At 44.1% G+C, this 12,737-nt stretch overlaps 2 protein-coding genes across 10 annotated transcripts in view; one reads left to right on the top strand and one right to left on the bottom strand.

Moving 5' to 3' along the window:
- Positions 1-12,737, top strand: part of LOC113129966 (dedicator of cytokinesis protein 3-like) — a 131,575-nt gene that overhangs the window by 99,115 nt on the left and 19,723 nt on the right. For 6 of the 9 annotated variants that reach the window (XM_026306242.2, XM_033325205.1, XM_033325202.1 and 3 more), the window contains exons 13-24: positions 227-315; positions 2,031-2,156; positions 2,527-2,651; positions 7,878-8,040; positions 8,312-8,418; positions 8,798-8,969; positions 9,335-9,432; positions 9,889-9,972; positions 10,226-10,326; positions 10,682-10,763; positions 11,602-11,772; positions 12,128-12,313. In XM_026306242.2, the coding sequence (XP_026162027.1) occupies positions 227-315; positions 2,031-2,156; positions 2,527-2,651; positions 7,878-8,040; positions 8,312-8,418; positions 8,798-8,969; positions 9,335-9,432; positions 9,889-9,972; positions 10,226-10,326; positions 10,682-10,763; positions 11,602-11,772; positions 12,128-12,313 (1,504 nt within the window). The remainder of the gene's footprint in view (positions 1-226; positions 316-2,030; positions 2,157-2,526; positions 2,652-7,877; positions 8,041-8,311; positions 8,419-8,797; positions 8,970-9,334; positions 9,433-9,888; positions 9,973-10,225; positions 10,327-10,681; positions 10,764-11,601; positions 11,773-12,127; positions 12,314-12,737) is intronic. The other 3 variants (XM_033325207.1, XM_033325208.1, XM_026306246.1) reach the window with 1 other exon arrangement.
- Positions 3,449-7,540, bottom strand: LOC113129968 (butyrophilin subfamily 2 member A1-like). Its single transcript, XM_026306247.2, has 7 exons — positions 7,354-7,540; positions 5,946-6,284; positions 5,763-5,801; positions 4,899-5,177; positions 4,635-4,760; positions 4,327-4,503; positions 3,449-3,956 (listed from the first exon to the last, which is right to left on the bottom strand). Exons 1-6 carry the CDS (start codon positions 7,418-7,420, stop codon positions 4,331-4,333), a joined length of 1,023 nt encoding a protein of 340 aa, XP_026162032.1. The 5' UTR covers positions 7,421-7,540; the 3' UTR covers positions 3,449-3,956; positions 4,327-4,330.

The following is a 12,737-nucleotide window of genomic DNA, read 5'->3' on the forward strand; positions in this document are numbered from 1 at the left end:
CTCGAGCGTCTTGAAGCGTTGATGTGACTAAAAACAGCAACATGTTTGAGGCACCGCAGGACGACTGGGCTCCTCGTCTGCCAGCGACACAAAATAAAAGTCCGGCTCACATGTTGTTTAATCTGCAGTGTGTCTGTAGTTAGTTTGGTTGTTTTCTATCAAAACATCAAAATATCAAAAGTGTTTTCAGCTTGATAAGAGAAAAAAACTTTTTGCTGATCTGCAGGTGTAACAATGAGAACGAATGGTACCAGATCCACGAGAACATCATCCGCAAGTCCAGCACCAAGTACACAGCACCCAGCACCAACTACGGTACGACGTGCACAGTGTGTGTGTGTGTGTGTGTACTTGTACTTCTATGTTTGTGAGGACCATTTTGGGCATAATCGTATCAGAAACATCACTTTGTTGTTGTTTGTTGTTATTTCTGTCAGAGCAGATGTCACACTGATAAAAACTGAGTCACCCAGAGAGACTCTGCTGAGCTGGACGACGTCTGACTGACTCATGCATCATATGACATGAGCTGGAAAATCAGCTTAATTGGTGTCACTGTAGGGCCCCAGTACTGCAGTACTGCAGTAACAGTAGAAATACTACAGAGTACAAATCCTCTGTTCCAAGTCAAAGTCCTGTGTTTAAAATGTTACTGTAGTAAAAGTCCAAAAGTACCATCATCCAAAAGTACTTGAAGTATCCAAAGTAAAAGTACTCATTATGCAGAATGGCTCATTTTACATGAATAGATCTGATATTATTGGATTGTAATTATTGATGATTATTGTGTTGATCACTTTAATGTTGGAGCTGACGTTAACTACCTTATATACTTCTAATTTGAAGTACTTTATATACTGCTGGGTAGCTGACGTTAACTACCTTATATACTTCTAATTTGAAGTACTTTATATACCGCTGGGTAGCTGACGTTATCTACCTTATATACTTCTAATTTGAAGTACTTTATATACTGCTGGGTAGCTGACGTTAACTACCTTATATACTTCTAATTTGAAGTACTTTATATACCGCTGGGTAGCTGACGTTATCTACCTTATATACTTCTAATTTGAAGTACTTTATATACCGCTGGGTAGCTGACGTTATCTACCTTATATACTTCTAATTTGAAGTACTTTATATACTGCTGGGTAGCTGACGTTAACTACCTTATATACTTCTAATTTGAAGTACTTTATATACCGCTGGGTAGCTGACGTTATCTACCTTATATACTTCTAATTTGAAGTACTTTATATACCGCTGGGTAGCTGACGTTAACTACCTTATATACTTCTAATTTGAAGTACTTTATATACCGCCGTGTAGCTGACGTTAACTACCTTATATACTTCTAATTTGAAGTACTTTATATACCGCTGGGTAGCTGACGTTAACTACCTTATATACTTCTAATTTGAAGTACTTTATATACCGCTGGGTAGCTGACGTTAACTACCTTATATACTTCTAATTTGAAGTACTTTATATACCGCCGTGTAGCTGATGTTAACTACCTTATATACTTCTAATTTGAAGTACTTTATGTACCGCTGGGTAGCTGACGTTGACTACCTTTATATACTTCTAATTTGAAGTACTTTATATACCGCTGGGTAGCTGACGTTGACTACCTTATATACTTCTAATTTGAAGTACTTTATGTACCACTGGGTAGCTGACGTTGACTACCTTATATACTTCTAATTTGAAGTACTTTATGTACCGCTGGGTAGCTGACGTTGACTACCTTATATACTTCTAATTTGAAGTACTTTATATACTGCTGGGTAGCTGATGTTAACTACCTTATATACTTCTAATTTGAAGTACTTTATGTACCGCTGGGTAGCTGACGTTGACTACCTTATATACTTCTAATTTGAAGTACTTCATATACTTCTAATTTGAAGATAAATGTAGAGCAGGAAAAAGTACAAGGTTTGGCTCTGACATGTAGTAAAGTTTAAAGTTTGTTGACATCCCACCCTGTGTCTCTGATTCTGTCTCTGTCCTTGTCCCTGCAGGTCTGATCATCTCTCTGCAGCTGCTGAGAGGAGACATGGAACAGGTCCGCAGGGAGAACCCGCTCATTTTTAGCAAGGGTGTGGCCATCACACGCAAACTGGGCTTCCCTGATGTCATCATGCCAGGTGAGTCACCTGTCCAGTCACAGCAGGGGAGGATGTTCTGATTAATTCAGTTCACTAGGATGAATTAAAGTCTCACCTCCATACATTAGAGGTGATGTCTCCTTGATGAGGACGAGCTGAAATGATAAATGAACACAGGTGTTCAGCTCTAAATATGTGAGAGACACCGTGTGAACCTCCATCTGTGTCCTTATACCGAGAACATGCAGGTCTGGCAGCTGCATGTTCTTTACATTTCAAATTGCTGGACATTTGTTGGTACCTCTTCAGTCCCAGGTCACAAACACTCATATTTAAGTTTTAGTCCATTTCTCAGGTGAAATGTGGCGTAAACTCAGTTTGTCTGTTAACGTCTCCGTCCTTCTCCCAGGTGACATCCGGAACGACCTGTACCTGACCCTGGAGCGGGGAGACTTTGAGAGAGGAGGGAAGAGCGTCCAGAAGAACATCGAAGTCACAGTCTATGTTCTGTACGCCGACGGGGAGATCCTCAAGGTAGGGAAGTGTTCCCCGCAGCACACACACTGACAGCTCAATGTGCAGTGTGTTATTAAGCAGACGGAGAAACCTCACAATGAGAACAGAGTCTGGATCAAACTTCACACGAATGAATCCCAATAAAACCCACGAAGCATCGAGCATTAAAGTGCAGCCGCTTAGCGTCAAATAACAGTCAGAGGCACCAGGTCTGAAGGAGAACACACATATGACACACACACACACACATATGACACACACACACACACACACACACACCAGAAGCAGTATGGATTCAATGTAAGGCCATTTTTACATTTATTGGTGATTTTTCTCAGTGACATCATAGGTAATAACATTTTCAACATAATCATGTGAAGTAAAGAAGCTGATTCTAATTTATTATATTTCTGTCTAAAAGGTATTAAATACACAATGTGTCACCGGTTGAGGCAAAAATTTAGAAGTTCACATTGATTTAATATGTTACAAAAAATGCCAAACTGGGCAGGACAGTGGGTTAGTGCACTGTTGCCTCACATCAAGAGGGTTCCTGGTTTGAAACCCATTAGGCAAGGCAAGTTAATTCAAAGTGCTTTACAGAAATAAAAGACGGGTGGCCTTTAAAGGGGCCTTTCTGTGTGGAGTCTGCATGTTCTCCCTGTGCTTGTGTGGGTTTTCTCCAGGTACTCTGGTTTCCTCCCACAGTCCAAAAACATGTATGTCAGGTTGATTGGTGACTCTAAATTGCCCATAGGAGTGAGTGTGAGTGTGTGAGGTTGTTTGTCTCTATGTGGCCCTGTGATGGACTGGGGACCTGTCCAGGGTGGACCCCTGTCTTTCACCCAAAGAGAGCTGGGATAGGCTCCAGCTGATCCCTGGGACCCTGGTTAGGACTAAGGGGGTACAGATGATGGATGGATAAAAAAAAAGACAACCTAACTAACGTAAAAGACAAAAGACGACAGTATGAGGACACGAGGTCTGACGCTCACTGATGATGGGGAAAATAGGGCAAAATAACGTGTCCCCACATGCTGACGTGATTCAGCCTGCGATGCTTGTTGTGCTTTTCCTGATGTCGCCTTGTGTCTCTTGGCCTGCACCACCTGCTGCCAGCCCCTTTCCCCCCAAGAGCATCCCTCCCTCGGCACAGGCTCCGACCAACCAGTCGGCGGTGCAACAAAGCCAAATCCACTTCCTGTTGTAGTACGACAGTCCCTTTGCTTATGTGCCAATCTAGTCACCTTCCCACCACCACCACCCCACCCTGACATAAGCACTGGTGCTCATTTCCCTCATTTCCTCTCGCTTGTGCTGAACCTGTAGGGATGAAAAGAAAATTGGGTCAGCAGCAGCTTCCTTTAAACTAAAAATATAACCTTAGTTTTGAAATGTTCAGGCAGTCAACAATCATGAGGAGCGTGTATAATCACATTAACACATAATCAAAATATCCCAACAGTCAGAAACACATTCGACTAAATTGGTGAGCTAAATGTCTGAGCTCTGTTAAAATCTAAAGCCATAGGAACAGTGGTGGGGAAAAAACAATACACATTTTTATTTCAGTTATTTAAAGACTAATAATAATAATAACATTATTTCTGTCAGTAGCTGATGCATTTGTTCATCACGTACACATTATTTTGCACATTACACTAGTGTTTTGTGTGTCTCCCAGTCTGCTTACGTCTTTATTCAGCTGGTTTGTTCTCAGTCACATTTAAAGTGACAGACTCCTCAGGATAGGTTTGCATTCGGATGGTGTGGTCCCGGGTGGCCCAGGGGCTCAGGAGTCTTTTGCACTTGATCCACCAATTATTTCTGGCAGCACATGCTGTCGCGTCAGCTCGCTGTTGGGCTGAGTCTGTAAAAATAAAGAATTGAATATACTTTTATGCATTTTGGGCCGATGTAATCACATTATGTTTCCTTAACAATTATGAATGAATCTATTAATTATTTTTTTCAAGCAGCCCACTTCGTATTTAAACCTACCTGTGTCATGTTTTAAAATGCTGTAGCGTTTCACTGTTAGTGCTACAGTTGAACAAACTCCAACAATAAATCCGACACTAATTCCAACCGCGATCCAAACCGCTTTGGGTTGCTCAAACATTTTCTCTGAAACACACAACAAAGGTAAATATAAACACTCAGGTTATAGATGCATATGACGCACAGCATCGTCTGTCGAAGAAAACAATTAAAGGTGTCGGCTCTGCCTAAAACACTAAACAGATAATTGAGCAGGAATCTCACCAGGCACATAGAGCTCATCAGCAGTCTCGTGGTTGATGGCGTCCTGTGTGGCCACGCAGCGGAAACGGTTGGTTCTGTTCTTGTTCACGAAGGTAGTGAGGGTCACGTTGTAGACGTCTCTGCTTTCAGAGACCCGGGGCTCCTCAGCAGGAAGGACGTTTCCTTCAATGTCCTGCCACTCGAGCTTTGGCTTTGGAGAAGCACCATGAACCTCACACTTCAGGGGCACCCCGCGCTCTGTGGGGTCCAATATCATGGTGGACGGCTTTGGAGCTACACCTGTGAGCACAGAAATGTAAATACACGACATGCAAAAACCACTGCAGAGCGTGAGATATTGGAGATGCAAATATTAACAAACTGCTTCAGAGAACATGTTATTTTACAGAAATATGGTCACAGGTGTTTCTTGTTTTACCTTTACTAAACTGTCCATCTTGAGAGTTTTTGTGTTTTGTGATCTCAAGATAGAAAATCAAGCAGAAAAATTTTATTATTTACTGGGTTACTTTATTATTCTATTATCCCTGACAGTCTCAGTGGACTCTGATGAAGCATTGAAGTGAAAAATAAAATCTGCTTCTGATGATTTCACTGGCAGCTGAATGTGCAGTGGATGTTGCTGCCATGCTGATCCTGAGGAATCTTAACTTCAGTTAGAATCAAGACGAGTTTTTCAGTTTACATATGTCAGTGAAAGCACTTTTCACTAGGGCTGGGTATCAAAATAAGATTTGTATTGAAGTAATTGTGACTTGGGTGGTAAATAAGATGCCACAGCAGTTTCAGGTCATTGGTACAGTGGTAAATAATATTGTTCACACACACACACACACACGGCAGATGTGAAGATCAGAAACTCACCAGGGATGTTCTCTCTGGATCTGTCCTTCCTGATGGGTTCTTGGAGACAAAACAGATTTACAGTGTCAGTGTTGGGGAGACAAAGTATTCAGACAATGAATGAAATAAGCATCAGACACTGTGATGACCATATCTCAAGATTTACCAAGATTAGACCTGTTTTTTTTTATTTTAATTACTCACTGACAACAAGCTGAACGATGAATCTTCTCTTTTTTGGAAAAACACAGGTGTAGGTTCCACTGTCGTCCACCTTCGTATTCCTGATGATTATGGAGGCGTTACCGTTCTTCAGTTCTTCTTGAAAATGAGAGACGCGTCCCTCAAAATGCTTATCTTGGCCTTGTCGCCTCAACGTCTCATTGGAATTGCCATAGTAAATACCAGCAGCATAGAGGAACACCTCTAGATCGCCTTTCTTCCAGTCAAACACCTCTTTCTCTAACTTCACCCCGAGGCTGAGGGAGCAGGTTAAGATGGCGTCATCTCCTTCGTTCACCTCCACAGTGGTGTCTGGTGGGGCTGGAAGATAAAAACATCTGATACTGATCTGAAAGTTTAACTCTTTACAGCACATTTCTTTTCTGCTGTATTTATTTATTTCCCTTCCAGTTGATGTTAATGCAGTTACACAGTTTTATTAGTATTTCAGCAGGTCAGTCCATCACAGGACACCTTTAAATACTTTTACTGTATATAATAAATAAATTACTACAATACTATAATCAGCTCCACCATTATACAACATCAACACAATAATCATCAATAATTAGAATCCAATAATATCAGATCCATTCATGTGAAATGGGCCATTCTGCACAATGAGTACTTTTACTTTGGATACTTCAAGTACATTTGGGATGATGGTACTTTTTATTTTAATACTTATATATTGTATTTTAATCTGATCCTTTCACTGTTCCCATATTGCAGAGTATTTAGGTCCCAGCAGCTCAATGAGCCTGTAGCGCCTCCATTTCCGGTTTGAGTCGTGGCGGAGGGTTCGGGTTTGTTTCCGGAACCGGCGAGTTAAAGACGTGTCTGTCAGACCATGAGCAGAGTCCACAGTTCGACCAAGCACACGCGTAGAACCGAGCCGAACCATGCCGGTCTGACTGGTTGACCCTGAAGTCTGACTAACGAGCTGCGTTACCAAATTTAAGTGGTCAGAAATGTCGGTACCGGGTCCAGTAACTCGTGACTTTGGACCGTGAATCAGAACCTGCGGACTGGGGAAGGCTGGTCTACTTTAATAATCACACCCGGGAAGCGTTTTAACGCGATGCCCACGCGCTGTTTACCGGAAAACATGCCCCGTCGAGCTGATCGCCCCCCCCCCGGAGGAGGGAACTTCTCTGATACCTAAACCCCCAAAGCCTGAAGGCAAATATTTAATTCTAACAAATATACAACATGAAACACGCGCAGTAAGAAAGTGGCACCAGACGGACTTTGGCGGAACTTTACGCGCGGACCTGCGCTGTATTTAATGGTGGTTTGTTACCGGGACCGTAACACAGACCTAAATTCGTGCACATTACAGACCAGGACTCCTGTGAACCGGACTCAGCATCAGGATGATGTTTCTTACCTTTGTCGTTGCCGACAGATGAGGCCAAACAGACCAGGACCAACAGACACGCAGCAACAAACGCCATCGACTCAAAGTTGGCGAGGGTCTGGACTCCGGTCTAAACCGGAACCTGGGTGCTAGACACTCACTTCCGCGACGATGTTGTTACCAGGAGAATTTTATGGAAATTGACCAATAAAAAATCCCTAATCTATTATTTCCCATAACCCCCCACCCCTGAATGAAACGCCCCCAAAGCTCCAGAAGTTTCCTGGTGTTCACAACAAATGTGAAGCAAAAACATCTGCAGGTTGAAATAAAGAGGCTGATGTTGGAGTCTGTGTTTACTCAGTCATCTGTTTGTTGTTGTTGAAGCTACACCTGCAGGACTATTGTCTCATTAATAACGAATACAAAGGAATAATGGAGGCTGTCGGCTCTGACTGGTGTGTGTTGTTGTCTGCTCTGCTGAGACGTTTTATGACTCTTCATATCTGGTTGAACAGGTTTCAGTGACCCCCCCTGTGTCTCCACCTATACAGGATTGCATCAGTCTGGGCTCGGGTGAGCCCAACGTGCCGGAGCACCGATCCTTCGTGCTTTATCACAACAACAGCCCTCGGTGGAGTGAAGTCATCAAGCTGCCGATTCCCATCGACCGTTTCAGAGGCTCCCACCTGCGCTTCGAGTTCAGACACTGCTCCAGTGAGTCGCTGTGGTTTGATGTTGATACATGATTAGTTTGACTCCATGTTCTTATTGGTAAAAGAGTAAAATGTCAACCAGGGCAGCAGGTTAGACTTAGAGTCATTTAATGTTTTCATTTTATTTCCAGACTTTCACAGTTGAAGACTTTATTTACAGACTCAACTAATCCAAAGAAAACCTGCGTATGTTTGTCTCCTCGTTTCTCATCCTTCCCTCTGACTCGTCACCTTCATGTCTCCTTATTCCTTCTGGTTCTGTCTCCCTGCAGCAAAGGACAAAGGAGAGAAGAAGCTGTTTGGTTTTGCCTTCACTCCTCTGATGAGAGAGGATGGAACCACTCTTTCCGACGAGAGCCATGAGCTCTATGTTTACAAGGTCGGACACGCTGCTTGTGTTTGTTGTTGTTCTGTCCGTCTTAATGTGGTTTTCTTGGTGCTGCTCGTGTCCTGTACTGTGGACACCTATTTGTTCTAGCAGAGTATAGGTTCTCACTTAAAGCTGTCAGAAATGATAGAAACAACAAACTACAATGTGCCGCCATACAGACAAACTGTGACTGCACGGCTGTTTGGTTCTGTCTTTAAATGATGTGCACAGGAGAATGTAAATAAAAACATAAGGTGTGTGTGTGTGTGTGTGTGTGTGTGTGTGTGTGTGTGTGTGTGTGTGTCTGAACACACCTATAACGTGTGTTCGTGATGGTGATGCTGTTCTACCGCTCGGCCTCCTCTGTCCTGACCTGTCGTGGCCTCAGTGTGACGAGAACACGACCTTCAGTAACCACGCCCTGTACCTGGGCCTGCCCTGCTGCAAGGAAGACTTCAGCAGCTGTCCCAGCATCCCGTCCAGCCTCATCTTCCAGCGCAGCACCAAGGAGACCTTCTGGATCTCCACACAGCTGTCCTCCACCAAGCTCACCCAGAACGGTAACACAGGATCTGCCCCTTCAGCTTTTGTGTTCAGCGAGATCAGGTCTGCAGGTCTGCAGGTCTGCAGGTCTTCCGGACTGCAGGTCTGCAGGTCTGCAGGAGAGGCCTGGGCTAGAGTGACGATAAATACATACAAATATATACAAGTCAAAAATATACACAGGTCATCCAGCTCAAAACATCACACACACACATTAAACCTCCACAGCTGATTCTGATTCAGCATCATTTTGGTTCTGGTCCCTGATGTTGTTATGAACCGTCGAAGGAGCAGCAGGTGTTTTATTATTTATTGTTACCAGCCTTAGTTCATGCCACACTCACGTGCACGCTCATTAGCTGAACCTGCTGCTGTCTTCCAGTGGACCTCCTGGCGCTGCTTAAGTGGAAGGCCCACCCGGACCGGGTCATGGACATCCTGGGTCGACTACGACACGTCAGCGGGGAAGAGATAGTCAAGGTGATCACACAAACACGACCGGCAGCAAATACGACCTCGAGCTGCAGCTGAGGGGAGGGGGGGGGGTGTTTATTGTGGTTTAGCTGTTTTTCAGACTTGACGTCATTTCCTCTTGACGATGGTAAATCTTAACAGGAAGAGCCTGGTCACTGTGGTTAAATAGCAACCTTCCTTAACTGCAGCAGGTCCACAGAACCACCACAGAGTTTGCATATAGTCCCCAATATTCATCCTGACCCACATATGTCTGGTCCTCACACCTTCAACAGGCTGTTTGAGGGTTCAGACCTGGTTTTAGGGTTAGAACCAGGTTTATGTTTGGGTTAGACATTTAGCTGTGATGGTTAAAGGCGGGGCGAGGGCACAACAATGAACAGATGAAACTGTAACTGTGTGTGTGTGTGTGTGTGTGTGTGTCTGTGTCTGTGTGTGTGTGTGTGTGTGTTTGTGTGACAGTTTCTCCAAGACATTCTCGACACCTTATTCTCCATCCTGGATGACAACACGGACAAGTACGGCCCGCTGGTGTTCCAGTCTCTGGTGAGTGTCTGTGCCTGGAAAGAAATGAAGCAGAATATTCAGTTTTTTACTGACAGGACGACCTGCAGACCAGAGGGAACCAGCCTAAAACTGAGCTCCTGATAAAGTCAGAGCAGCAACAGACGTGACACACTGTCTGTTTCAGTCTGAGCTGCATCAGTTAATGTTCGAGCATGAAGGAAAGAAGAAGCCGGACTTTTTTAAGCTGCAGCTCTGGTTGGTTGTGTCACATTATTGTCTCCCTCTGCCTCAGGTGTTCATCATTAACCTGCTCAGGGACAGTAAGTATTTCCACTTCAGGCCCGTGATGGACACGTACATCCAGAAGCACTTTGCCGGCGCGTTGGCCTATAAGTGAGTGTTTCACTGTGAAGTCACAGGCTGATTCACTCTCCTTAAAGGATATGAACGTGTGTGTGTGTGTGCATGTGCGTGCGTGTGTGTGTGTGTGTGTGTTCCTGAATGAATGTGTGTTATTTCTGTATTTCTTAATCCTCTGAACACTGTGAGTGTTGCACTTTATTCTCTAAGAACATTTATATGATCTCGAAAACAGAATATTCTAAATATTCAGAGGAAAGACGACGGTGACTATGTTGTTGTTTCCCAACTAACATGAAATATTTAGTTCTATATTTTGCTGAATATTAAGAAATAACATTTTACTGAACTCTAATCTTCTGTAATCACGGCTGCGGTGCTGTTTCAGAGAGCTGATCCGCTGTCTGAAGTGGTACATGGACCGCTCTGCAGAGGTGGTTAGACAGGACCACATCCAGGAAGCCATGAGGGTAAGGGCTCATGTTGAAGCTGCGTCTGATGCAAACATCCTGAAACAGTCACGTTTCCAACCACAGTTGTTTCTGAAAATCTGCAAATCAAGTCTCCATCCCTTAATATCTCTGTTTGTTGACGGCAGCACCAATGCAGTTCTCATGTTTACATTATGTCTTTATGCAGAAAACATAAAAAAAATCAAACCTTCACCAGGTGATCGAGATGTTTTCTCCTCATCTCTACAGTGATTGATCTCACTTATCTTTTATTACTAATCTAGAATCAATAAGCTCCATGAGTGTGTTTGTAAAAGTGAGATCCTTCCCCCTGGATGCTGTAGCTCATGCAGTCACAGTTGCATCAGCAGCGTAGGCGAGTGTAGAGCATTAACACTGACACGCAGTCGCTGCCCGACTCTTCTGAAATACTTATCAGACTCAAACCTTCGTCTCCGATGGGTCACGCCGTCTCATGAGAGTGGACAGTTTGAGTTATTGAGGACAGTTTGGACACGTGATGCAGCTGTAGGTTCACGTCTGAGTTTTTTTTAATCCACTTTTACCAAACAAGTCTCAGTTTGGATTTTCTGTTTTTTCTGCGTTCAGCAAATTAAAGCACAATCCAGTTTGGATGTGTGATTAATTCATAGGTGCATGAATTTATTTCAGACAGTTGGAATAAATATCCATACTCTTAAAGCTTTCTGTTTGAATATTAACATCTGTCTCAGGCTTTCTTGACTCTTTAAATGAATCTCACCGTATTAATAAAACAAGTTAATTTCAAATGCTCCGATATTTAACGTTAGATTTTTGTTGTGTGTCTGGTTCTGGTTCCTCCTCCTCCCTCCAGGCCCTGGAGTACCTGTTTAAGTTCATCGTCCAGTCTCGGATCCTCTACTCTCGGGCCACTTGTGGGATGGAGGAGGATCAGTTTCGCACCAGCATCCAGGAGCTTTTTCAGTCGATCCGCTTCGTCCTGAGTCTGGACAGCCGCAACTCAGAGACCCTGATCTTCACACAGGTGAACACACACTCACAGCACACGGGGGTGAATGACTCTTCTAAGAGTTTAGTTTTTAGGTCTTTAAATTGTTCTATATTTTTACTGTCTGTGTTTATTTCAGACTCTTAGTCGCTTTTAAATAGTTGCTTATAGTTTTTGTTTCCAGTTTTTGTAGTTAGAGCCTGTAGATTTATGGATCAGCTCCCAGTTGCTTTAATCTGACTCTGCTCTCCTTTATTTACTTCTTTTAAATCCTACCTCTGACCCTTCCTTGCTTCCTCTCCTAAACTTTTCCAATCCCCCACAATGCTTTGCTCCTTTGGGTCCCTATTATTCCTCCTGGGCTTCTTCCCTCCACACCCATGCACTTCAGGGCTCCCAGACCTGTCCAGGCCCAACTCAAGCCCCAGGCCCTGGTGTTGGGCCTGCTGCTCCCTTAGCACTAGTCCCTGTCCCGGGCCAGGCCCAGAACCCCGCCCCAGGACAGGGTCCTGGCAGCGGGCAGGCCAGCTGCACACAGGCCTGGAGCTCCAACGCTCTGCGGCCGTCTTCTCTGTCAGTAAGTAGACGTCTGGATGAAAACAACAACACCCCCGTTCGTTGTGTGAAGCCCAGAGTCCTAACAGACCGTTCACCCTCACGCTCACGTCCCGACCTCATTCACACACACATCCCTGACTGACACATGCTCGTTGTGCTGTGCACCCATCACACCCATCACACGTCACAGTGCAGCCCCTGGTTCAGAACCAGCTGCCAAAGTCACAGCTCGGACTCACAGCGAGACACCGAGGGGCTGTTTTATCACATGGGCACAACAAGTCAGTCAAACAAGTTCATGTTTCTCCACAGTCTGAGCTGTGGAGCCGCCGCATGAAACAGAAATCCAGCAGAAACTGGGCAAAGACTAAAGCCTGTCACACTAAACCACATCCCTCTTCACTTTGTTTGCTCTGGATTCTGTCAGATAATAATTTCACATT

The sequence above is a fragment of the Mastacembelus armatus genome, chromosome 5 (genome assembly GCF_900324485.2).
Source record: "Mastacembelus armatus chromosome 5, fMasArm1.2, whole genome shotgun sequence".
In the NCBI taxonomy this organism is placed as follows: Eukaryota; Metazoa; Chordata; class Actinopteri; order Synbranchiformes; family Mastacembelidae; genus Mastacembelus; species Mastacembelus armatus.